Here is a 27,182-nt window from a genome sequence, read left to right as displayed (position 1 = left end):
GCTCATTTCTGAGCTCAGATGAAGGAAAAGCTTTTCCTGGAAGGCACATACACTGCCCTGGGTGGTGGGGACAGGGGTGTGTGACGCAGCCAGCCCATACAGACACCTGCTTGGCAACCAGGAGCTGACTACACAACACAGCTGGGGACAGCAGTGCCTCCAGGTAGTCATTACCCCACATGCGGTGGGACTCTGCACAGCTGGTGGATGCCCTTCCCTCCCAGTGCTGATGGAAACATGCAGGCTGGCCAGAGCCCTTGGGTGGATGCCACCTGTACCACAGCTGTGGCTTTTACTGCTGCCAGCACTTCAATCTTTTTCTGGTTATTTTTTAGGTTCCCTCCCTCTGGGGATGTTGTGGCTGAAATGCAGAAGACTCATCCTCAGATTGTTTTTGTCTCAGTTCGTACCCTGCTGCCACCTGCCACTGGATGCCCTCCAATTCCACTAACATGAGTGAGAGTTAAAATCCTGGAGTGATTTTAGCCCCACGAGAGCAGGAAGGTCCAGACACCTCTTCAGAAAAGCTTGTTGGGTGGTTTCCAATTTTTTTTTTTTTTTGTGTAAAGGCAAATTGTTTAGCTACACTTTGGGAAAGTATCCAAGTCCATGGCTCCCTGTCTGAAAGAGCCTTGAAGCTTTTTCAAGGTCGGGTTGTCTCCTCAGCTCAGTCGCCATGTGTGGAGTGATGTTAGTGATGTTAGTGATGTTTGCATCCAATTTATGTATCAGAGAAACAAGATTACCACCCATCCCAAACAGGGATGAAATGGCCTTCTCTTTCTTTCTCATTTGATTCTTGGAGCTTTTTTCTGTTTGCCACTAAGAACAAAACTAGAAAACCCAACTCAAAGCCCAGCAGCTAATGTGTCAGGTCTCAGGTGTTGCTCACTTCTGTCAGTCACTGAGACCAATTCAAAGTCTTTCACTACTAACACTGAGATTATCTTCTGTGCCAGTGCATGGAGCTGACAATTTTTTGCAAAAAGTCCAATTTTTTGTTCAAAAATAAAGTGCTCTCACTAATTTTGTGCACAACTGTCAATTTAAAACACTGAAAAATTCAGACTTCCACAGCCAGAACTACTTCCCAGCCATGAGGCATATGAAATCTGCTGGCAAACTGGCTCCAGGGATACAGATTTTTGCACCTTTTCATGATCCAGATTTCAGGGCAGATACTTCTGAGCTTTCTTAGTAAGCAAGAAGGAGAAATATCTTTTTAAGATATCTCACCCTAAAGCAACTCAACTCCTTCAGATCAAAGCACTATTTTCCCTCTATGGACCCTAAAGGGACCAAACAGAGGGTAACTATCCCAAATGTGGAAGTCTGGTTTAGGTCAGATAATGCCTATCCTGCTTCTCTGGGCTCCAGCACTGCTCCATTTGCAGCTGTTCTTCCCAAAGAGCTCATGCCCCCCTTGGGACAGGGTTTGGGTGGGATGGCTGATATGAGAGAGCATTAATTAGTCAGGTCCTGGAAAGATTCACACCTGCCAAAACCAAGATGAAAATCACATTCCTGCCTCTTTCCAAGGGTACATCACTGTTGGTATATCTGCTCTCTTTCCACTTTATTTTCTTCCAGGCTTCATAACTCTCACTCTCCTTTCTGCCACCCAGCATCAGGTGTGGATGCTCTCATTTTCTCAGCTGGAAGGGGAAAATCAGATTTATACAAGCTCAGTTTTGCTAAGGCAATTGAGCTCTGATTTAGGAGGTCAGTGCACCAGATTGGGGTTCCAGGTAGATGTCAAAAGTGCAAAGGACAGGCCAAAATAAGCCCAAAGTGTACAAACACCGAGACTTACAGTCCTGATAAGGGAAAAACCATCTGCAAACAAGTAGCAGAGCCAGGAGGAAAGATCTCTTCTCACTCTATATTATTTTTCTATCTAGAAGTCTGGGCTACAGCAAAACCCTTGAGAAAATAGCCAAGCATACGTTGATAGCAAGCTGTCAGTTTTTTTTTTGTGGATGGAAAAAGAGAACTTGACCTTTTCTATGAAAACACCCCCTGCTCAGGGTTCCTGGAAGAGGCTGAAGTCTCTGGTTTCTACAGTGGCTGCCTTGGTAAGAGGGCTCAGACTCATGTATGACTCCAGTTTTAGCTCTGGCCTGCAGAAGATCTGAGCCATAACCCCAGGAGCAGGGCAGGGTGTTCAAGGATTCACCACTGGCTGCTGCTGGTCCAGGAGTTTCACATTCCCAAGGATATGGAAAGTGGAAACCCAAATTGTTTTAAATGGAGCATCTTCCTATCTTGCTTCCACACTGCTGAAACTTTTCTTTTAAAATCTCATTTTTCACCTTTACTGGTTTCTAGAGCTTGAGTGAGAAGACTCATCCTTCTATTTTTTAGATGTTTATGTTCAACATCCTGAGTTTATTCATCGAGCAACAAGACTGCCTTTAAAAATCAGGGCCAAATCTAGGTCAAATATGATAAACACTTCATCCTTTGCTCTGCAGACTCAGAGGGCTCAAGCACTTGATCGTGTCACTGCAGATCAGTGACTGACACCACAACACCAACAGGCCAGGAAGGCCAAGCCCCAAAGGTGAGGCCAAACACTTCAGCTTGAAACCTCTTTCACTGGCTTTTCAGCAAATGTATTTCATGTCACATTTGCCAAGAGTCACTGTCTGAGTTGCAGTACTTCAGTGTTTGTGAGACCAAAGCCTCTTCACAAACTCTTAGTTTCCTACACAAGAACATTTTAGAAGCAGTAAGAAGGGACTATAGTGCAGGATGTCTTGGTTGTTCTCTTTGCTACACAATAAAGGTTCCATCTGAAAAAATGCTTGGACAGAAACATCTCTGCCATCCATAGAGACATCATCTTGAAATGTATTCAGTCATTTGGGAGTTCTGAAATTACTGTGCTTCACTCACTGACCATGTGACTGAAGAGCTACAAACAAACATTGCCCTTGTGTCCATGCACAGCACAATCCCAGTAGCTCTGTCCCATTCAAAAGTAGGCTGAAAATTAAAGTTGAATGCCCCCAAAAGCCTAGGAAAATCCCTAAACTGAAAGAAAGACACTTGCAATATCCCTCACTTTGTCTACCCTGAAGTTCATGTTCACAGAGCCACCTTATCCATGGAACAGATCCAAGCAGCACTGGCTGCTCATAGGAGTTGCTCCTACATGAGTCAAACAAAGCAGACACAGGATGACAGAACCATGGAAGCATTAAGGTTGGAAAAGGTCTCCAAGATCACTGAGTCCAGTCAACTCAGTTCTGCTAGCTCACCACTAAACCATGTCCTTCAGCACCACATCTACACATCTCTTAAATCTCTCCAGGGATGGTGACCCTACCACTTCCAGGACTAGCGTGTTGCAATGCTTGATTATGTTTTCAGTGAATAAATTTTTCCCAATATCCAATCTAAACCTCCCCCAGCACAATTTGAAGTCATTTCCTCTCATCCTGACCTTTGTAATTCAGGAGAAAATACCAAGCCCCATCTGGCTACAGCCTCCTTTCAGGGATTTATAAAGAGAAAAAAATCCATCCTGAGGCTCCTTTTCTCTAGACTAAACACCTTCAACTTCCTGGACTTGAGCTGCAGAGCCTTCCCCAGCTCCATTGCCCTTCTCTGGACACAGTCCAGACTCTCAATGTCTTTCTCACATGAGAGGTACAAAACTGAACTCAGGATTTGAGGTGTGGCCTCACCAGTGTCCTCATGAGGCAGAAGGACAATCCCTGCCCTGGTCCTGCTGCCACACCTGCTGCCACTGCTACTAACCAGGGACTATTGGCCTTCTTGGCCACCTGGGCACACTGCAATCAGGATGTGACAGCCCAGACAAAGTCAGAAAATATTAAATGCAAATAATGAAACTAGATTGATGTGGTTCAACCCTTTTCCTCTGCACTCTTCAGCATATTTGCAACACCATGGTGATGGCTGATAAGAAAACAGGGGGTCAAAGTGTCAAGAAAACAGGAGTTGTTGCCTTTGCATTAAATATGAAAAGCAACATTTCCCAGCTTTGAAGCTCAAACCAGAGAGTGGCTAGACTTTATTCAGGTACAGCTGAGAGATGCTGGATGCACATCATCAGTACAACAACACATCACACCCATTTATATGTTTCAAAGCCTGGGACATCTCCTTTTCCCTGGATGCTTTTCTGCCTTGAGCAATAGCCCATGCACCATTTCCTTCACTACAGAAAAAACAAAACAAAACAAAAACCAATTTCTTGTCAATAATGATCAATGCACCAGTTATGTCTTTGCAAGAAGAAGACAGATACAAGTGGAATTTGAGAACTGAAAATATTAACTATACTAGAAAGCAATCATTATGGATACAATAGAAATATTGTTTTTATGGTACTTAATCTTCTTCCTAATTTCTTCCACTGCAAGGTCTCTCTCTGTTCTACTGCCTCAGTTAATTTATAAGATTACAGGAAACTTAGAACAATTTTTCCTAGTTTTTCCAAGTTTTTTTTTTTTTTAATTTATTTATAGTCTTAAAAATTACTTAGCCAAGAACTTGTCATTTTTTCCAGCTGTGTTGGATGGTCTAGCAAAGATACTGCTTTGTCTCACTTAGATCCAGTGGATTATCTCCAGCACCAGCACTGGCCTTAGAGAGGGGCAGTGGGATCTCTTACAGCTTGAATGACTAAAGCACTGACTGAAGGAGAAGTCTTTCCCCATTTTCTGAAGACTTGAAAACTATATGAAAACCTTCAGTCCAATCACACACACAATTTTGGGGCCAGGGAATATGGTCTAGCTGGGGCTCTGCACACAGGAACAGCCCACTGAGCGACAAAGACAAAAAAATAAAAACTGTCATCATTGCCACAACTTTATTATCCAGATGATTTTCAAATCCAGAGAGCAAAATTCTTGGTTTTCCAAAACAGAAATCCTTTCTGCACAGGGAATGGGTCTTTCCATGCCAAATGAGAGGCAAATCCCATCTTTTCACTGGCATTCTCTCATCTTCTGCTTTCCTTGGGAGGGCCAATTTGCCCTGGCTCACACACACAGCTCCACAAACACACCCAGGTACAAGGTGCTGATCCACTCACATGCACAGAAAGCAAAGATCCTCAAAGCCAAAAGGAGTGTTTTAGAGTGCTTCTCCCAACAAGGAAGCAGGAATTTTCTTATGTTCCCCTTTTAAATATTTGAATTTCATGTAATACAACAATAATGCAATAAAAAAAAAAACAAAACAGAAATAATCCTCTCAATAAACTATTTGCCCTAATCTTTAAATCTCAGGGAATTAGCTCTTGACTTAGGAAGTTCATCTTTGAGAACATCTTTGGCTGAACTGTTTTCTTTTGATCATCTGCATGGTGGGGGGGTATCCCTTCCGACATCCAGCTTCAGCCTCTGAATTAAATCTGTGTAACACTTTTTGTATAGTCTGTGAAGCCTTTTAATGACAATTTAGGCATAAAGTTCCTGCTTTAGGAATGACCTAGCCATTGTCCCTGAACCTTAGGTCCCTAGGAGCTATGAGGAGTCATCAGGTGAGGAATCACAAGCATGGTATTCAAGGCTCTGCTTTCCATTCTGCCTTTGCCTCAAACATTCAGATGGCTTTAATGGCTACAAAAGGAAAACCAGCAGGATTAAATTTTTCCATTTATTACCTGAAGCAAATAATTCCTTTGTGTATCCTGTTAATAATGTTTTTTAAACCTTTACTATGAACCCAAAGAGAGCAAAGTAGAGTGCACAACTACAGCAGATGTAACAGGAAAAGAATTGTCAAACTGCAACCCTCCTTTTCCTTTTAATTTGGATTGCTATTGACCTGCTAAGGAGAAATGTGTTTACTGACAAGGTACTGGATTTTTCTGGAAAAATGGTATCACAGCCTTTCAATTCCTTGAAATTTTCCTCATCGCAAATATTAACAAATGAGTACATATTTTACGAATACTGATTTCTTAACAACAACTGTAAAGCAGCCAAAAACCCTTGGAAGAAAAACAGTTACTCCATTTTAAGCTATAAAAAAGCAACTAAATAAACCAGGAGCTGCAGGATTCATAGCAAGATCAACTCCCTTGTTCCATGCATGCTTTTACCCATTTCCAATACTATTTCCCATTGAATAATATTGACTCAACAAGGTGGCAAATACAGAGGAAAAATAATTTTCATATTCACATTCATCTCCCATACTTTCACCAGAGCCAATCTAAGGCCTGACACAAATTTTATTGAGTACCCATCTCTTCCGGACCCTTGAGAAGAGAGTGAGTTTAAGAAAACATTCTCATAAGTGAACTCCTTCTCATTCTGGTAGACAGCTGCAAATTTGGTTGCCCCTTTTCTCATATTGCACAGGGGTGTGGATGTGTTTCTGAACTTCACGTCTTCCGTCTCTGAGGTTTGTTTTCTTATTTGCAGTTGTTGTGGCAAAGAAGCACTGGAGAAATGACTTTGACACTTCACTTGCAAAGCCTGAGGTCTGTGGTCATTCTCATCTTTAGCACCAAAACTTCGCAAATTCAGTATTATCCTTGTCTCTGTTGGGTGCACCTTTTCACATGTCACCATCACCAAGGGGTGCCAGCCAGGCTGCTACAGTTTTCCCTGGTTTTGGTCCACAACCCCACTGTGGTGCTGAAAGGATGCGGTGGGATGGGAGAAGCCCTGCAGGTACCAGTGATGAGGCCACCTAGGGAAGGGATGGATCCCTTCATGCAGCTCCTGTGGGCTTATGATTAATACTTTAACAAGGCAGTAACTGAAATGCCAAAGGGCCCATAGTGACATTACATCTGGCAGTGACTCCAGCAAATCTACACTTCCTCAAAGTGCAAACTGGTTACAGTTTTAGCTCTGCTTTTTGGCAGAGCCAAATGTAAGATCTGCACACTGACCCTACACATTCAATACCTGCTTGGGGAGCTGGAAGAGGGGGAGGTTTCAGGGCCCTACTACTTCCAGCATAAAGCCAGGATCAGAGCATGGCTGTGGGGGTACCAGTCGTGGTTTTTTCTGGGTCTGGATTGAAGGCACTTGAGACAGGATTACATGTTCAGACTCAGGTGTTTATTATTTCTTATCAGTAAAACAGTCTCAGTACTGTGACTTTGGCAACTTTTCATTAGATGGCACAAAATGCCCAACAATCTCTTGTTACAAGGTCTTTTAATACTAAACTATCCAATTAAGAACTGACACCTAGATTGTTTTCCCTTTTAACCCAATAACTGATCCCACAGAGCCCACAATGGGGACCTTCCTGCCCAATTACAAAATGCCACCCAAACCCATGGAGAAGGAGGAAGAAGAAGCATGAAAAAGTAACCCAGGATGATGCCTTGTGCCCTCCATCTTGCTTCTTTCCCCAACATACTAAAAATCCCAAAACCTAAATTTCTCACCAAGTGACACACCTACACTATTCTCTGTAATCCATTTCACACTTTTGTGGGTTCCAGTCTATCTTGAAGTCTTGGAAACTTTCTCCATGAATGATGGTGAAAGTCAGTGCTCCCCTGGGGTCAGGGCACCCCAGAGCAGACAGAGACATGGTGATTTGCATCTGAGACACCTTTTGTTTATGGTGTGCATTCATTTGTCCATCTTCACCAGGGTTTCACCCCTCAGCCCCCCAGCAATGGACAGATGCAAATCCCCAGTGACCTCACCTGAACAGCCCTGGGGACGTGTCACCTCCTGCACACCATGGTCAGTGCAAATACCAGTGGTTTGTGTTTCCTGTCTCTTGGTTGTCACACTGCAGGTGACCTAAATTATATCTCTCTATTTTAAATTTTCTCCAGATGGTGAGACCTGGTACAGGCAGGTGTCTCTGGGCAGAACATGCCCTCAGCCATGAGTGGAGGATCCTCCTTCCATCCTTCACCAGGTGCTGCCAACACAGGGTGGGCACTAGGTCTGTCCCTCTGTGCCACACACACCTGGTTCTGTAAAACCACAATCATCAGGTAATGCTGCAGAACACCAACACATAATCTGTTGGTATTTTCTGGCATGGAGGAGCTCATGCACTGCAGGGGCCCACAATAAAATGCCAGTCTTTACATGACCATCCCCAGAAAAACATGCTTTATAAACAAAAGCAGTGCACAGAAAAAAAGAAGTCACTGTGCCCTGTAAAATAGAACAATCAAAATAAGTTCCTAGTTGTAAACTTATGAAAATAACAGTTGGGGGGATCCTTTTGGTCAGGAGGAGACAGGGAGGTTTGAAATAGCACGTACCAAACCTACCCTTGTTGGCAAGGAAAAGGGTTGCACAAGCTCTTCATAAACAATTTTATCTGCAGTCATTAGGCAGCAATCCTAAACACTGAATGAGTTTTTCCCATCATTTCACAATAGGTTTTTTTCTGGTTTCTAGGAACTGTTTGTGAGAACTGCCACTCAGCATCTGAGAAAAATGTGTGGCAATGATACACAGATTCATTTTCTTGGGCATTGCCCATCACAGAAATACAAAATATCATGTCACCATGAACTCTGCTTTTCTCTAACACTTTCCATCTAATACCTATAAGCACATTGCAAACATGAGTGATTTTACTATGATTTCAAGATCCTGTGCTGAACATAAGGAAAAGAGGATTGAAGGGGTAGTGTGAAGAGAGGCACAGACATCTTCCTTAATGCTCAATACAATGCCTTATGAAACTACAATCCTGTCTTTATCAAGTACTTTGAATTAATGTCTTCCAGACAAATAAAAAATACTGAGAACAAAAACAGGGCAGAGGGGAAAGTGCAAAAAAAGATGGAACAAAAATGCCATTTTAAACCACTGGCCCCTACTCAGCATGGAACCTTTTTCTATGGCAAGGAGCAAGTCAAGCAAATTCCTTGTTGAATTGATATTTTCTACAGCTCCCCAAAAGCTGTGAATTTTGCTGGTCTGTAAAACGGAGGGTGAGATCCCTGCCAGCACTGATCCAAATCCCCAGACAGTACAGGAATTCCTTCTCCACACAGGGCGACTGATCAGTGAGGGGACAGAAGCACAGGCTGGATTTTCTGTCCTGACTTTAAGATCCAGCTGCCAAGTGGCATTGCAAAGACAGACCTCTGGAGATTTCTCATACTCTTTTTGGCTCATTCTCCTGGTGTGCTCATCTTAACAGAAATCAGCTGTTTTCCTCACTTTTACAGCACTTGCAGAAGAGACTTTAGCATCTGGCCAGCTATTATTAAAAGATGAGAGCATCCTGCTCTTTTAAGAAAACACCACTACTGGTAATAAATGGACAAAAAGCCTTTGCATCCAGATTTCCTTAGATCTGTCTGGATTACTTAGGTTTTTTATCCCTTCTCCTGAGGCTTGTTCTTCCTATTTCCTCATGTTTGCCAACCAGCCTCACACATCCTGGAGCAGGAATAAAATTGTGTTTTCCTGGAAGAAGCTGTCTCAGAGTGTTTGAATGCAGCAATATCATTTTCAGCTACCAAGGACTTATTTGGAAAACAAAAAGTAAACAAGCTGTGGGAGGTTGAGGAGCTGTCTTAGTGTTTAGGCTTTGATTTTATATTTAATAGTGCCCTAAAGTCACAGGCTGGAGGAATAATCACAGCACCTTCCAGCACCTAAAGGGCCTCCAAGAGAGGCGAGAGGGACTTTGGACAAGGGCATGGAGTGACAGGACATGAGGGAGTGGCTTCCCACTGCCAGAGAGAGGGGTTAGATGAGATATTAGGAACAGATTCTTTGCTGTGGAGCAAGATGATCTTTAAGGTCTCTTCCAACACAAACCATTCTGTGATTCTGTGAATACAGCAGAGGGGGAAAGGAGAGGTCATTAAGCACAAGGTTTTAAAACCTTATTGCACCTTGTGTGCCCAAAGTCAGAGGCAGGGACAAACCAAACCCTAATGCAGAGGCTGGTGAAAAAGTCACCAGCTGCACTTTGGAAGGCTGGAGGTGGACATCAGGAGAAGCTTGGGGATAGAATGCTCCACTGAAGCCTTGTCTTTATCTTCACGCTTAGAAGACACCAAACCTTGCTGGGCACAGCCCTTCTGAGAGGATCTGGTGTCTGTGGTCCTGCATTGAACCTCCCTTGAGCCAGGAGACCAAAGGAGGCTCCTTCACTTCACTCAAGCAGCGCTCCAGTGACCCTTCATTGATTACACCCACACTTACGGGTAGGAAGATGCTGCGTCCAAAACCGCGGGGCTATTAATAGAGGGACATCAGCTGACCTCTCCTGGCGTAATCACCGTCTGAATTTGGCCTCGTGGCAAACATTAATCACTGGCAAGCTGCTGCGGTGTATCAACATTAACATGGGCTGTTTGCTTTTCTCTAAGTGTTGGGACATCCCACAAGATCCAGCTGCTCATCCCGAGTGAGCTGCCGGGAGGGAGCGGCCAAGGGCTGCCTCCGCAGACTGCAGAGATCTCTGCTCTTCTTCCTGCCCCACCACAAATCCTGAGTAAATCTGTTGAGGCAGCACAACTTGGCCTTAGGTCCACATTGTTATTTGACCAGATCAGCAGTCTGGAAACTGGGTCATTTTCTTTCTAAACATGTGGTTTAGAATTGTGCTGCTTCAAAGGACACTATCCAATGGTGTAAGACCAAGCACTAGATTTGTAGTTAAAAAGTTAAACAACAACAACAGTAATAACCAAAGTTAAAGATCTTTGTAAACATGGAGCCCATAAGACACCCTGTCACAGTAGGGAAATAACAAAATCCCTGATCTATATTTAGGGTAAATGAGGTATTAAAAGAGGAGTCCCAAGCTGACTGGAGAATCACAGATGATGCTGAAATTTCTCAGCTACAGAAGTAAAACTAATTTGTCTCATATTTCGAGGTTTTTACAAATATACTTATATGATTTTTAGAACTCTCACACAACTGGTGTAGGGAAATTCAAGTCTGTTTGTTACTTAGGTAACACAGTCAACATTCGAAATGCAGCTTGTATGTATATTAAGTAGCATATAAAATAAATGTGCACAGGAGTAGCAGGGCAGGCCTGAGAACTTAAATTTGAAATTATGTTGTACATCCCAAGTTATTTGTTTGTACTGCATCAGATCACCAGAAGCTTTTGGAAGATTGGGATTTGCTCTCTTTCTATCTCATGGTTTTATCTGTTACTGGCGCCAACCCCTTCATATTCCCTGAGGGGTAAATGCTGAGATTTACCCCGGCAAAGTTATACAAGTATCACAAAGAGTCCTCATGGGAACATCTCCACACATCCCAGACTGACATTGCACCAGTAGATCTAGAGAGAAAAGATAATCACAGAAGGCCCAAGCTAAATATTTATTTTTTTGCTTTAAGCTTGTGCTAAAACTTTTCTTCAAGATATTAAGAAGAAATGCTCAATCTGCTCCCATAATTTTATGTCAGAGCTGTCCCCATCACTTGTCCAAGGATTATGCATTTCTAACAGATTTGTTTATAATTTTTAAGCCATCCAGCAAATGTTTCCAGTGAATTATGCTCTTGGGCTATCCTCTGCAAGCATTCATCCAAGTGGTGAGTGTCTAAGCTGGACACCCTCACTGCACCCCTACCCAATACATGTTCTAGTGTGACCCCCCACATGCTGCAGAACACTGGTCATCTGTGAGAGGTTACCCAGGGGAGGGCTTTCACCCCAAAATATCAATACATTTCCTCCCAATGATGCAGAAGGTAACTAGGCAGTTCATGTCAATCCTTGGATATATAACTGAGGTTATTTCCTTCTTTTCCCCAATAAACAGCTTGATGAATGTTTTATTTGGTGTCAAAACAGGGTTTGGTGCTGAACCATAAAGTCAGGCCCTGCTTCTTCTCACCCCCACCTCTCCCAAGAGCTTGTTTTAGGCACAGAAAAGGCTGATTTAGGCCTGTGGCTGCTCTGAGCCCTTCCGGTGTTGCTCACAGCCACAGGAAATTAAAAAGTTAAAACTGAGGCCAGCAGGGAGAGGCAGTCTAGGACTGCGTGGGACCAGCAAGGCCAGACTCCAGCGACTCAGAGTTGATGTTCAACCCTCACAACCCAAACCCAAGATGCTATTTATTGACACTGAAAGGTGGGGAAAACAACAGTCACCACCCCGTGCAGGAAACGTCTCTGAACTCTTGTCTCCTAAAGAAGTCTGAGTTTTATCTGCCCCCACCACTCCCCATGTCTCTGTACAAGGCTGTACTCCATGTTCACCAGTGGTGGTAACTTGCCTCCAAAGTGGTTGATTTCTTTGCTAAGGCAAAGGAGTTGCCTTCTTAAGCTGCAGGGTAAACAAATCCAAAAATCAAAACCCACATCCCTAGCATGGGGAAGTTCAGTGGGAATTACTGTACTGGATTGGAGGGATGGTTCAGCCCTATCAGGCCTTGTGCTGACCATATCTGCTGTAGATATCCCAGAGAAATGTGCAGAAACCAACAAAAACTGATCTTTAAGGTCTCTTTCAACCCAAACCATTCTTTGATTCTATGAAAAGAGAGATCACTGTAACTCCTCAGTAACCTGCCTATGTATGAGTTTAGTCTTGTCCAACCTCTTTGCTCAGACTTCATTTAGCTGAATATGTGTTCTCCAGACAGTCACACACGCAGTTTTTATCTCAGACAACAACCTGCAGCAGGCAGCTCCCAGCCTGCCTCACAGGCCCATGGGATAATTTGGAAAGGATCGTGGGAGGTCTCCAGATCAACCTCCTGCTCAAGCAGCCTAGCTTGGAGGTCAGACCAGGTTATTCCATGCTTTACCATTTGGGTCCTGTAAGTCTCCAGGAACAGAAGTGCCACAAATTCCCATGGCACCTGTTCCAGCATTTCACCATACAAAATGGAGAAACTTTTTTTTTATTTCCATTGATGAGAATCTGGATTAAGTGACCATGAAAGCAAGACTGTAATGAGGGTCCCTCTGGGCAGTGAGTAGCTGAGGTGGGTTATTCTGTGTGCCAGAGGGCAGCAGAAGCCTTAGCACTAATGCTTGTAGCATGAGTCCCCCACAAAACAATTTCTATAGTAACTACACCACAGAACATTGGATGGGTTGCTTGGTCCCTTACTCTTGGATAAAGCTTCCTACAATCAGAACTCGGATTATGAGCTGGAATGAAACAGCCCTTGAGCTTTCACCACCACACAAGAAATGTGTAAGTCCATGGTAAAGCCAACAAGAGCTCCCAAAATCTGTATCAGTGACATTTAAACTTCAGAGTAAAAGGTTTCTCTAAAGGAACAGAAACTCACATCTCTCTGTGCTACTATTTCTCTTCTGCAGACTCAAGAAATACCTAAAAAGGATAAGAAGGTACTATGAAACCAGGCACACAAGCTTGCACACAACTCCTGCCCTCTCTGCAGGCAGCCTTGGGTGAACTTAACCTCACCTTCATTAGCTGCATCTCCTCCTACACCTGACACTAAGCTGGAGGAAAAAGAGCCTCCTCCCTCAGTCCCCTCCCAATCCATGCATCTTCTGCTGCTTGAAAACTATTCTTGCCTCAGGCCATGCAAATCACAAGATTATCTGTGACTGCATTCCTCATCCTGGAAAAGCATCACAAATCCAAATCCCTCCCTCCCAGTTTAGAAATCCATCCCAGTTTTCCCTGGGAATGTCCTGGGTAATGCCAGTTGTTCGGTTCCACAGTTAGTGGCCTAGCAAGATGAACAAGAGCAGTTTGCACTCCTCTAAGAAACACAACTTTGGATAATTTGCAGGCTCAGGAAAAGAAGTGACATGTGAGATCAGGTTTAGAAGGTGTCTTTCACCACCCAAGGGCCTGGAAACTTGCTTTTTATAATTAGTTGAAAACTGAAGTGCTGATGGGTCAGCCACAGACGGCCTGGTCCCATGTCCTATCATGTGCTTGCTTTACCCTGCCTGGTGCCGAGAAGAGACAAGGAAGAAAAAGAAGCGTAGAAGAACATTAACAAAAAAAAAGCCATTTTATTGAAAATGAAATTAAAACTTCAAATTAATATTACAATCATGAGAAAATGCCAAACAATTCAATTTACAGTTGCAACATACAATACAAATAGTCCCTTTGAAGTTGAAGTAAACTGATCCACAATCATTGTCTGTGGCATAAAGCAGAGTGTTTGTACAATATGTGCATGAAAAGCAAATCTTGGGTGACAGCATTTGAAAAAATAAAAAATTAAAGCTTGTATTTACACAAAATGCTACAAATATTTTGTTCCAGCGGAAATTCAAGATTGGTAAAGCATATTTAACAACAAAAAAAATTGGAATGTCACTCATATTACCTAAAGTTACTGTAAAAGTATGGTTTTGGCTGATATACTTAAAAGTACTGCATTAAAAAAAAGCAAAGAGTTATCTGTAAACATGGAAGTAAACAAACATCTAAAAAAAGTTCTCAGAAAATGTTAAACTGAAATGCATTCTATTTAAAAACAACAAGAAATTCAGGGGGGCAGAGAATGGGACTTCTTTGAGCTCATGGCTGATCCAGGTTTAATTATTGCTTTTGCTCATGGCTTGCTGCTGCTGCAGCCCAGCGTGGGCCTGAGCCTTGCTTTGCTTAGGGTGAAAGTGCAAAAATTCTCCCCACTCCTGATGGTACCTGTGGAAACTGGTAAATCTTTGCTCAGGGGACTGCTGGCAACAAAGGTTCAATGCTAAGAAAGACGCAGCAGCTGGGCTTTTAAAGGAAATGATAAACGCCACGTGAATGATGCTGTTGGATAAATAATTTCCTGTACTCTCTGTCCCTACCCACTGCACCCAATCTGGTTACCCTTAGAAAGAGGGAGAGGAGGATTTAATCCTTCGTTCAGCAAAAGGGACATTGTGCCTGTTGTGCTGTAAGAAAGTCTTTGGTAGGATAAGAAGCTGGAAGGTAAAAAAAAGGCATTTTTTTTTCTTTAAGTCTATGACCGGTGCCAAAGATTGCCACTGCCCGAAGGGAAGGGCTGTCGTACCTTTGAGAAAACTCTGTTCCATGATGCCAAGCACCTCACAAAACCTCAGGTAAATTGATATGATTCACTACATAGCACCGGTAGGGTCTGAAAATCTGATTCAAGAGCATTTCCAAGTGAACTTGAAAGCATTTTCTGAAAGCTCTGATGAGCATCTCTGCCTCAGCCTGTACGACTCCCTCCACGACCAGCCTGATGTACTGGGACAGATTTTCCAAAGGCACCAGGAGGGTCCAGGAACTTGGGGATCTACTGAAAGTCAAGGGGCTGGTGCTCCTCTGTCCACAGGTGCTTAGAAAATCCTTTCCTTCCTATCTGAAGCAGGCAGAGCCAGGTCAGACTAGGGCACTGATCTGCTTGATCAGGCATGCATGCCTTGACTGGGCGGAGAAAGCGTTTTCAACGTTTGTCCCTAAAGGTCCAGTTGAAAACCGCGGGGACACAAACAGAGTCCTGTTGGTATTGGGCAAAACAAAAGTCTGGTCTGTGCTGGATTTATCCAGAAACAAAAACCAAGTGCTTGAATTTTACAACAAAGTCTTCAGGAAAAAAAAAAAAAAGAAAATCTGGGTTGCTGCCTGCAGCCACTCTTAACAACATTTCGACACAAAAGCACCCTAAAAATTACTTAATATGCATACAGTAAACCTTAAAAAGCCCTTCTCAGCAATAACAAATAATGTACAAATATAGTACCTTTTATTAAATAGGAAACAGCTTGCACTGGCAGTACATCTCTTTTTCTCTTGCTTACTAAACAAAAAACAAAACTGAAATGTGTAACCAGACACTGGTTTTTTAAGTGCTGCTGAGACTAACAAACGTTACTTTACAGTTACAAATAAATGGACAGTGGTATGCTTCAAGCTACCACAAACCAACAATAAATAGAATCAATTACAGCTTCCATCTTTGAAGGAAAACTAAGTATTAGAAGAAAAACAAAGTGTCTTACTTATACTTTAAGCATACTTGGTATACAACCTTTAGAAGGCAAAGACTTTATTAATTTATTATTTTAAGAGCACGTCATCACGCAGATTGGAGGGCTGTACCATGCTAATGGCAGCTCGTTAACAGCTTCGCTGCTAACGAGCAGTGGCGGTGGTGTCCGGCTCTGTGTGGCTGTGCCCAGCGTTGATTTGCTGCCATACTTTGGAGGTAGCCAAAGATCACCCAAGGAGCAGCTTGGAGGAGGCTGCAGGCAGCGGTGACTGGGGCAGTGGAAGGAGAGAGCTTAGGCCAAGCCCACTGGCACGTGCTGAACATCCCACTAAGCCAGGCTTAACACCTGCCTGGGGAGAGCGTGGGGAGGATGAGTCAGCTCGCACCACATCCAGCCAAGGCCATGTCACCTCCCTGCGTGCCATGGCAGCCTGGGCCGGGCAAAACTGGGGCCTCTCTGCGGGAGAGTTTGGCCACAGACAGGTCGGGGTTTGGGTGCAACCTGCTCCGCATGTACCACCCCGGGAGCCCCAGGGTGGCTTTGAAGGTGAGTTTGTGTCTTCAGTGTGGGCAGAGATGAGTATTGCTGCCCTTGTGCTCGTCCCTCTAACACGGCAACAGCCACATCAGCTTCGGAGCCACCACAGCATCTGCACGGCTCCTGCATTTAATGCTAACGGGTGGTGACTCACTACCAGGCAGTTTCTGTCTCAAGTTTGAAACCTTTTAATTCCACCGAGTGGGCTGAAATTGCAAGGGGAGGGGAAAATGTTTCACCATTTCTCCCTTAATCCCACTTCTGAGATATTTAACAATCCATCATTTGCAAAATATGGGCTTTGAAACGGTTTTCATTTTTCTTTGGGAAAAAAAAAACCCTGTCGAAATCCAAATTATGCTGTCAAAATAGACCATTTTAAATATGAATCTTTTCAAATTTTGAAGTTCTGAGAAAAAATCCTTGGAGAAGAAGAAATTAGGGGAAGGGTGGAAAATATTTCATCCTTCCTACCATTTTTCCAGTGTCTCCACAACTACTGATTAAAAGGCAAGACTGTGTTGAAGGCAACCAGACAGCTAATAAAAATATTTTAAACACAATATTTCCTTCATAAGTAATATAAAAAGATCCTACATCCAAAATCATTTGATGTGGATGCATTTAGGTTGGGTTTGTTGTTTTTAAGTCACATTGTAAACTGGTTCACACTGGAACTGCTTTTCAGAGTTGGGTAAAGGTCTGAGGTTTACACTATTGCAGAAATGTAATAAAAAAAAAAACTAAACAAAACAAAAAACACTTTTAGAGACCGAAGTCAATATATCATTACATTAAGAAACGTTTAAAGGGTCCAAATGTCATTAAATAATTATAAATATTCTTTTAAACTTAAATGATGATTCATGTTAGCAAACAACCTCAAATTTTACACATTTATAATTTAAAAAAAAAAATAAAAAAAGAACATAGCCGAACACAAATACTATGTATACCATTTTGGCTCTAGTAATATATATTGCCATTCTCATATTTTGCATAAGTAATAACATTTTGTTTTTTTGTTTTTCAAGGTTTTGGTTATTATTTTTGGTTTTTGGCTAATCGAAGGCAAAACGAACGGATACAAAAGCAAAAAGGAAACCCCGGGGTTGGCTCACCTAACTTGAAAACTCATTCTCTTTAAGTACCCAAAAACAAACCAAGAAAGCAATGAACACAGAAATTCCAACTGTTATCCGCAGCAAGGCTCGGACAGAGTTTTTTGGGACAGCTGTTTTCGTCTGAATGGATCATAGCAAAATGGAAGCAACTTGCTCTTTGCTTTCCTTTTTATGTGCACCAATACAAACCAGGTGAATTGCACTACAGGTGTGGAGAGGGTCCCATACGTTGTATGATTGCAACTGTATCTGGAGTTCATGGTTAGTTTTGGTTTTCTATTAAAATAAAAGGGAATGCAGCCTTTGCCTTGCATCACCATGTTTCTCCTGATAGCCGGGGAGTCCGTTCTCTCCTTGTTGGCAAAAGTACTCACTAGTTATTACAAAACTCTAGGGGGAAAAAATAGAAGGAAAAATTCAAAAAAAAAAAAAAAAGGAGGGGTGATTTTGTGTGTGTGTGTAGAAAGTACATTTTAAATATAAAACAAGGTAAAATGCTTCCAAGGGGGAAAAAAAAAAAAAGAAAATATGTGCTTTGATTCACATAATCTGAAACATGGGTTGTGGTATGTTGGTAACTCTTGCGTTATTTATGGCCATTATCATCCCATCTACACAGTTGCACATATTGGTAAAATCTGTTTTTTAAAAAAAAAGAAACAAAAAACAGGCACTTCGTAGTTAGTCGACCGTTTGGTGGTTTGGTGGATTTTTTTTTTTTTTTTTTTGGCTTGCGGAGGTCGGGCCGGCTACGGAAGAAATCTCAGTACGGCCTCCAAACGGACTCATCCATCCTGCCACTAGAATTCAAGACGGTTGGGGAGCTGCTGTGGCTGCCATCCGCCTCCACCCCGTCACTCTGGGTGGGCAAGTTAGGGTTTAGCAGTGTGCTGCCGTTGGACGTGGTGGTGCACGGCGGGAGCATCCTGGAAGGGGAGCGGTCCCCTCCTGGCACCATGGGGAACTGGTATGATCCTGATGAAGTGCCATAGTAGAGATATGGAGTGCTGCTGGTCTGGAAAGGTCCACTTTGGTTTTGGGAGGAGCCGGGGTAGGGTGGTGGTAGGTAGGTGTGGTAGTGAGTGGTTGCGGACATACCCAGTGACATGCCTGAGGTGACTGGCGGTGTATAGGTAAAGGTGGCTGGATAGTGCATTCGTGGGTTGGAGAAGCGGCTCTCAGTGAGGGATGAAATGCTTGTGAACTGCCTGGGATCTGAAAATGGGCCCAGCTCTGAAGCACCTAAAAAATTATAACAAAAGACGGGGGAAAACAATTCTGTAAATACCATTTTTTGTATCACGTGATGATAGAATTTTATTTTTCTAAGATAACCCACTTCTTTTGGCCCCCAAGAGAACAGCAGATCATATCAAGCAACACATTGCAAGGAACAGAGTCATACATCTGTCTTCTGGAAGCACTGGGCCAAACTCATCCCTGGTCTAACTCCACTGATGCCAATGGAGGGAGCAGCATTGCCAATCTGAAGTGCTCAAAGGTCATCAGTCAGGCTGGGATAAAAAAAAAAAAAAAAATCTCAAAAATCAAGAGATTGAAAAAGAGCAAAAAAAGAAAGGGGACAAAAATTTGCTAAAATCTAGAGATTTAAAAAGAGCCAAAAAAGAAAGGTGGACTTGGAGTTGATTTGCCTTCTGGTTTCAGAGTTTTGAGGGTCATGTGTCTCTGTTTTTTTGCTTGAGCCTCTTGAGAAACTCAGGTCTGGTTGCACACGGAAGCTGAGATTCCCACCTCAGCACAGGCTGTCAGGAGCTGGGGTTTCCAGAAAAGCAGAAATCACTTTGCAACTTGTAGTAAAGCTACAAGAGCTGGCAACACCAAGTTAACTGCACCACTGACACCAGGAGAGTTACACTGGGGGTGATTAAGACCCACTTCTTGCCTTAAATCAATTTATTTAGGTGAGAATCCTCTCAGCTGCTTCCTTTGGCTAAAAATCAGTTTGCTGCATCCGAAGGATGGACAAGGCCATTAAGCTGATAGAAAAGAATGCAGATTTTACTCTTCAGAGAAGTTGATGGAAAATTACAAGCCCAACACTCTTTTTGCAATTGAAAAAAAAAATTGTTTTTGTATGTAGTCTCTGCAGTCTGGTTGAAAAAAAAAAGACCACACAGTTTATGACTACTGTGAACGTCTGGATGGTAACGCTGTGAATTGGAGTCTAACGCAAAACAGGGATGGGTAAACTCATTTTGCCTAATTTCTAATCCCACATCAAACACCCAAAGCTTTGGAGCAGAACTGGAAAGCAAACGTTAGCTTGGTGATGTGCTTAGGAGATTGTGGGATGGACAGGAGCAGAAGACAAAGATGGTGAAAACTCTGAGAGCCAGAAGACTGGAAAACAAAGAGGGTGTGGGAAAAGGACAGGGGGAAAGAGGGAAAGCCTCATGAGGAAGCACAGAGCAGGAGGAGGCAAATGCAATGGCCAGTATGCAGCAGACACATATATTTATAGAGAGCTGAAAAGAGCAGGGTGTAAATAAAGGGGTGAAATTATGAAATCAAATGGACCCTTCCTGTGCTTCCTGCTGACACTCCTACAACTTTACAGCCCTCCAGATCCAAGGGTTCACTCACCTCTTTGTCAGTCTGCTGGACCTGACTTAACTAAAAAGAAAATATGGCATCTTCTAGATGCCAAACTGATGTGCTAAGCTGAGAAATGTTCTGTGTATCCTCAGTTTAAGATGAAGCAATGATTTTCCTCTTAGACAGGCTTCAGATCTGCCCTGCTGACATTGCTTTATAAAAGAAAGGTCTCTCCAGCCCTTCTGTTCCTGGTCCACTCTGCTGTAAGCAACAGACTCCACAGCCTCTGCCACCTTGTGTGGCACATTTTGGAATGTAGATCACTATTCTGGCATGTTCTCCCAGCCCAGTAAAGCCATGTCCACAATGATATCTAAAAGCAGCAGTAGGGCAAAGCTCAGGCACAATTTGGGTTCAGGCTGGACGACCTGGCCCACAGCCAGCCAAGCCTCCAAATCAGCCTGAAACCTGGGGATTATAATCCTCCATCTCTAACAATATTGAGTACAGAGCTATAAGTGGGCAGTAAAAGCCCATTCCAAACTCTGATGACAATGTGATTACTATTATCTTTATCTGGGACTGGATCAGTGACCTATGGGTGAATGGGTCTGTCTCCATCACCAACCCCTCCAACCACAGCTCCCTGGAATGTAATATAACTTGTACCTTTACAGCAAACACACTACTACTTGATGCAACTTCTTTCGTTCCCAACTGCAAACAATAGCCAGAGGCAATACCACCCAGATTCAAAGCTGTAATTTTGGAACACTATCCTTTATATTGTGAACAGGTCTGATGCGTATCTGGAAATATAAGGTTAGAACATAATTTCCCCAGCTGCTCAAAATACTGAGTTTCAATCTGCTACTGCTTATTCTCTTCTTTTTTTTTTTAATTTATTGTTATTGCAACTCTCCCAGCATGAACAGAGTTGCTCTTGGTTTACCCTGATAGAAGCTAAACAAGGCTTTTACAATCAAAGGTGGAATTGGTGCGAGTCTAAGGGTGTAGAAGAGCATTGGTATTTTTGGTTTCTTTGCAACCAATACTCTTATTTTTCTTAATACAAAGGTCTCCACACAGTTTTACACATTAAAAGGCAATCTTCCTTTCAGAGCTAGATCCAAATATTATCTGCATGGTGCTGCCAAGAGATTATGTCTGTGTGGAACGACTGGGAATGTGCACACCACACGTAGGCATTTCAAATGTGGGGCTGCAGACCTCCTTATGTACCCTAATAAATCCACACTTGATTGTTTTTACTGTTGCTTGTAAAGCACAATTGTATTTACCCAAAGGCCAAACAACCATAACCCTGTCTTATCTCACTCATGGCTGTGTCTGCACAGCTCCTGCATACTCACTTCTCCAACTCCCCTTTTGCCCAAGTACCTTTTGCTGTCTCCATAACTCCCTGCACAGGGCTGCGATTTGTTCCCAGCCTTATTGTATCTCCATTATGTAAAATCATTTTTAAAGATCAGAAAAAATTCTCTGTTCTAAAGTCTCATTTCTAAAGGAAACTTACTAAAAAGTCAGACTTAAATCTCAGCTTCTTGCCACCTTCACTGCTGTTCCATCTTGCTGATGCATTTTCACTCTCCTCCTCCTCCATTCTTTGTGCTACCTCCTTATGTTAAGGTTGATTTTGGTTTGAACTTGGAAACCCCAGACTCCTATTCATTTATACATGCTAAGATCTTTGCTGGGCTGGGAAGAGAAGTAGTTCTACTGGGTATGGCACACATCTTTGCATATCTAGCTGTGCACAAACAGTGACGTCGATCAGCAGTATAGTAACATGACAGTGCAAGTATATAATTCATATTATAACAACTATAATGTTATAATAATTTATTTATTCCTCTGCCCAGGAGGATTAAAGTTCTATGCTAATTTTTCCTTTGTCAGATCAAGAAAACCATTTGCATCTGTGAATTCCCACTCTCGTGATAGCTTGCATTAAATGGGTGAAGCACAGACCCTCTGCTCTACATCATGGGCACCAAATTGCAAAACAACACTTGTATAAAGAGAAGAGACTTTATTTTGTGCCACCAGAAAGAGGGACATGTTGAAGAGCACAGCAAGTGATCTTCTCCTATACAGTCTCATCAGCTGACTGGGCTTAACAATAACAAAAAAAATTAGAAAAAGGTATATTTTTGAAAAAAAACCTAAACATTTTATGTCTGAATGAGTCCAGGTTAAACTATTTTTACATTTTCCAGGCTGATTCCTTCCTAACATAGCCTGGCACTCCAGTTTTCTGAGAGCTGAATGTTTAGAACAGAAAAGTGGTCATGTTAATATGCCAATATATATGCTAACATCCCAGATTCAAGAATACTGCTCCAGTGTGTTTCATATTTAGAATAAGAACAATTAAAATTCCATGTGGCTTCACTTATTTTGATGCAGAAGCCTCATTAAAAACCCTAGACCTGGGCATTTGCCAGCAGCCAGCTCAAATTGTTTTGTGTTTGCGCTTAAAACCCAATTTTACCTGTTGCAGCTTTGCAGCTCCACCATTCACAGCTGCATGTTTGCCAAAGTCATTTCTCTTTTGCAGTTTACAGATGCAAGCTAATGTCAATTAATGCTCAGGTCTCAATTAATAAGCTGTGCTTGTGGTTTGCAGAAAATCAGGCAACAAATTTCTGTCAGGTTTAGAGCATTTTGGTCAATCATTCCCAATTATTAAGGATCATAATGTACTGTGGATTAACTCCTTGGAGGTTCAACCAGCTGACATCTACTTTAAAGACTTACAGGTTATTTTTATAACTTAAAAATATTACAATTTGTTTTGTTATTTAATGCTATAAATGGTCACTAACAAGGAAAAAAGTCCACTTGAGTTATTGCATATGTTTCATAGGGAAATTTCTAGCCCATCAAGTCAATGCAGAAATTTTCGATGCATGAAACCAGAGTAATGCTGTATTCACAGAACAGTCTGTCTTGAGGAAATTCAGCAACATACAGTTAAATTTATTTACCAGTAGCTAAATGATTCCCTTGTGTTTCAGGGAACTTCAGTGTTAAGACATTTGCTGAAGTCGAAACTAGGTTTTGTGGGGTTTTGTTCAACAGTTCAATTCAGGCTGGGACATTGTACTAATTGACCTATTAAAATAGTTTTTTCCTTCCCAACATCTACATCTCTGAATTATAAGTGCAGCCTGGATTACTTACAGCTGATAATATCGCCTTGGATGAAACATGCCACACACTTCACATGATGAGACGATTTCAGTCTCTTACAGCTTTGCCAAACTTTAAATGTTCTGGCTGAAATTGTCCATGCTGGGCGTCTGTCTCAGGCTAAATTTTGATTTATGCATTTATTTGTTTTTAAAATTTCAGCTGAAACTCTTCTGCTGGGAAAAATACATTGTTTTACCAATCTTAAACTCTGAGGAGCCTTCTTTGAAAAGCTGTACCAGTTCCATGCTTTGAAGTAAGGACTTGAACTTTGGAATAGGAGTGGCTTTTGTGTGAGAGATGTTGTCATGAAAATCCAGCCAAATATGAACAAATCATAAGCACTCTGACTAAAAATGGGCAGAAAAGTCTGTGCCCCTACAAAGACACTTGTCTAGAGTCTGGAATGAAATCCAGGAGTCACAAGTCCTAGCATTTTTTCTGCAAAAATTGCTGAAACACAGGGACATTGCCACCTGTCCCCATGCCAGCCTAAAAAGGATCAGTCCATCGACGGCTCCATTCTTTGGGATGGCAGACCCTGAGTGAAAGGAGACCATGTGGGTGTTCCTATAACATTGCAAAGTAAAATTTGGGAAGGTGGAGTTATTTGGGGTTTGCTTTCTTTTAGAAACTGAGAAACTATAAACATAACCAGAGGCAAACAAAGGGATATTGTTAAGGTTACCATGTGAAGAGTGAGAAACTTTGGAAACACCAGCATTCAAGTTACTTCTCCAAATGTGCTATGACAAAGCATTCAGCTACACAAGATGCTATTCCTTTCTCATTAACCTGCCCAAGCTGGCCACCTCTGGAGATGCATCTGAGCTGGGGAAAAGAGAAGACTATTGTCTATATATTCCCCAGATCCACTGCTCCAAGAAATCAGAAGGGGTGAAGTGAACAAGGCGAGAGAGACCCAATTATTTCCTGAATTAACTGGATTTTATACGTGTTTCTGCCACATGGCTCCTACATGACTCAGTTGAAATGTCTCCAAATCCCATTTTCACTTCCCTCATTTTCTGTGTGCAGCTAAGATGTTGGCTTCTGATTTGCACGTGCGCTAAACATTCCCAGCTGCAGCTGAAGCCAATGGGATCACAGGTCTGAACCCAAGGATACAGACAGAACTGAAATTGTGCTGTAGGTGACACACAGGGGCTGCACTGTACGACACGAGACCTTAAGGTCAGTCTCATTTCTCTTTCTAAAGAGGGTTCTTCTTTTCTTGGGAATATTGCACTGCAGTGAACTGTACACAAATACTATGGCAGAAATATTAGAGCAAAGCCAAGCAAGAAATTAAGGATTCCTTCTTCAGAGCAGCACTTAATGCTCTGCAATAAGCAAGGCCTGAGGAAATGCAAAGAACAAGAAGCAAACAAAATATTGAAGAGCTGCTCATTAAGTTAGCACTGTCCATCCTGTGCACTGAATGAGACAGGAATCCCGTGGGAAAAGTATCATGTGATCCTGTAATTAAAATTTGTAATATAATGCATAAGCAGAATGAGACTGATTTAAAGTTGCACAGGCAATGTAAGTACTGCGATTTTCTAATTTCTGAGCTCCTGGTTTTGCCAGTCTGCAGGATTTTTTGCAGTGTGTTTTAATGGGGGGGGGGGTGTGATTATTTTCCATCTGGATCTCTTTGGGATTTCTCCCAGCATCCTTCTTTATCAGGGGGACAGTGTTACTTTTTGTTAAATTCATTTTGTTAAATTCTTGTTCCCTGTGTCTGCTGTTTATTGAATCACACACAGCATCATCTTTCTGCTTTCCACCAGGCAAGCCTCTATCTCTCCAAAGCTGCTGTACCACCTTCCCTCTGGAAAAATGGAGCTTGGGACTGCAATTCTCAGGAATCCCAAAACACCTCCTCCTGCATCTATGCCTTGCTGTAGCTGTTAGGTCCTGATCTCACAAACCTACACTGGTGCTCAGCTTTCTGCAGGAGTTCAGGGACATTTCTCCCACACATCCAGCAGCGAGTGTCTAAATGCTGGAAGGGCAAGGGCCATGCAGCACCAGAGAAATGATGCACCGGGCTTCTCCCTCCCTGGTTTGCTTTCCGGATGAGCATGTGTCATCTGGATGTTTGGACCCATTTATCATAGGAAATTCTATGTTTTAAAATGCTCTTTCCCCTCCCTTTAGTTCAGGAGAAAAGAAAGTTAAAAAGTATTTGACATAATTTTTTTTCTCAATTTCCTCCCCCCCCCCCCCCCCCCCCCCCCCCCCCGCCCAGGTCACCCCAGAAAGGTCTCCTGGCAAACAATAGCTGCAGAAAAGGTGTGAACTGCCCCCCCCCCCCCCTCTTTTCTTCACCTCAACAAGGTGTTAACTTCAAGGCCTAGTTGGGACCATTTAAACTGCAACATTATTAAGCACAGCAGTCTCACAAAAGTCAGAGGGAGGAAGGAACACTTTAACCCTTTCAGAGCCTCACACACAGCAGGCAAGACCCTCATTCCAGTGCATCCCTTCTCATAGTCCCTCAATACCCCAGTCCACACAGTAAACTGCATGCTGGTGCCTCCTGGTATTTAGGTAACAGGTCTTTGGCACCTAAAATACCACAGATTAATTTGCAGATAGATGTTTTCATTGAATTTATGGCGCTGCACCTAAGCCCTTTGCTGGGAGAAACACCCCATAAATAACATAGTTAGTAGTGGCCATTAAAGTACCACTCGTGCAAATAAAGGAGAGCGTTTCTCAAACAGAGATGTTATATTGCTTAACACCCAAATTGGAGTCTCTCTGCATTTCTTCAGCCTGGGCTCTGTCATTACCTGTCCTGCTCCCTCAATAGCACTTTTCTGCTGGATGAAGCTGCTTTCCTTCAGGCACCGAGGTCTTGCTGGGTGACATTAAGCACTGAAACACAGGTGGCTGCTCTCTGCACTCCCAGAGATAGCTCATCTAAAATTTCGGGAACATCAATAGGTAGAAAAATGTAACAACCAACCCCTCCTAGATGGACTGTTGGGAGGAGAAATGAAGCTGTGGAAGCTTCAGCCACCACCATCTCATTTATAGATGTTGCCTCACTTATACAGGATTTATAAACCTTCCAGATGAGAACCACAGGAGGGGGACAAATGGTCACATTACAGAAATAGATCCTGGGTTGGTGGTTTTGACCTCCACCCATGGATGCCTGTTGACCTGGTGTGATGGGGAGCCTCTGAACTTCTCAGCCTTTGCTATCTCATCTCAGCGACTCCAGTCTGGAGCTGTCATGGGTGATTTGGCTGGAAAGGAACTGGCAGTGTATCAAAAGCCCCCTGCTTGTTTAAAGTCTCAGGCCATCTACAGGCTGCACTGGAACCAAACAGTAAATAAAGTTTCCTGGAAATAAGTCCAGGAGCTCTGCAGCACCGCGTGGCACAAACACACACACAGGAGCACAGCGCTCTCCGCTCACTCTTCCCCAACTTCTCCTGCCTCAATTTCAGTCACTGCTTTTCACCAGCCGAAAGGCATCAGCAGGAGCACTTGAGGCTTTTCTTGGAGAGCAACCTCAGAGTGTTGTATACAGCAAGGGGGTGAAACCACAGGGCTGTGGAGCAGGCACGGCGATGGAGAGCAGCGGGACAGGAATCCTGAGTAAATCCAGTGAATGGGAAGATAATATACATCATGGCTCACAGGCTACTTTATTCCTTCTTTTTCTTTTTTTTCTTCTTTTCAGAAAAATGTGCCTTAACTGTCCAGTATAAATATTTGTTTCCAATGTTGTCATGAATTGTACTTTTCCACTGCATGCTACTAACTCAGAAATACCATCTGATCCTCAAGCAGACACAAAGGAACTATGTTTTGCAGGGACAGGGAAGGGGGGGAAGCCCTTGGCATTGCTCTGTTATTTCACCC

At 42.8% G+C, this 27,182-nt stretch overlaps 1 protein-coding gene across 3 annotated transcripts in view; it reads right to left on the bottom strand.

Moving 5' to 3' along the window:
- Positions 1-27,182, bottom strand: part of RUNX2 (RUNX family transcription factor 2) — a gene marked incomplete at both ends in the record, with an annotated part of 213,030 nt that overhangs the window by 49,097 nt on the left and 136,751 nt on the right. Inside the window, one exon of one of the 3 annotated variants that reach the window (XM_084203333.1) lies at positions 17,697-18,803. The exons of 1 other annotated variant lie outside the window; for it this stretch is intronic. In XM_084203333.1, the coding sequence (XP_084059459.1) occupies positions 18,289-18,803 (515 nt within the window). Of the gene's footprint in view, positions 1-17,696; positions 18,804-27,182 lie in introns of those variants that run through there. One more of the 3 variants, XM_084203334.1, reaches the window with a different exon arrangement.

This window comes from Fringilla coelebs (assembly GCF_963513975.1).
Source record: "Fringilla coelebs genome assembly, chromosome: 3".
Classification (NCBI taxonomy): domain Eukaryota; kingdom Metazoa; phylum Chordata; class Aves; order Passeriformes; family Fringillidae; genus Fringilla; species Fringilla coelebs.
Note: the sequence above shows the minus strand (reverse complement) of the source record. Positions and strands in the feature narration are given on the sequence as shown.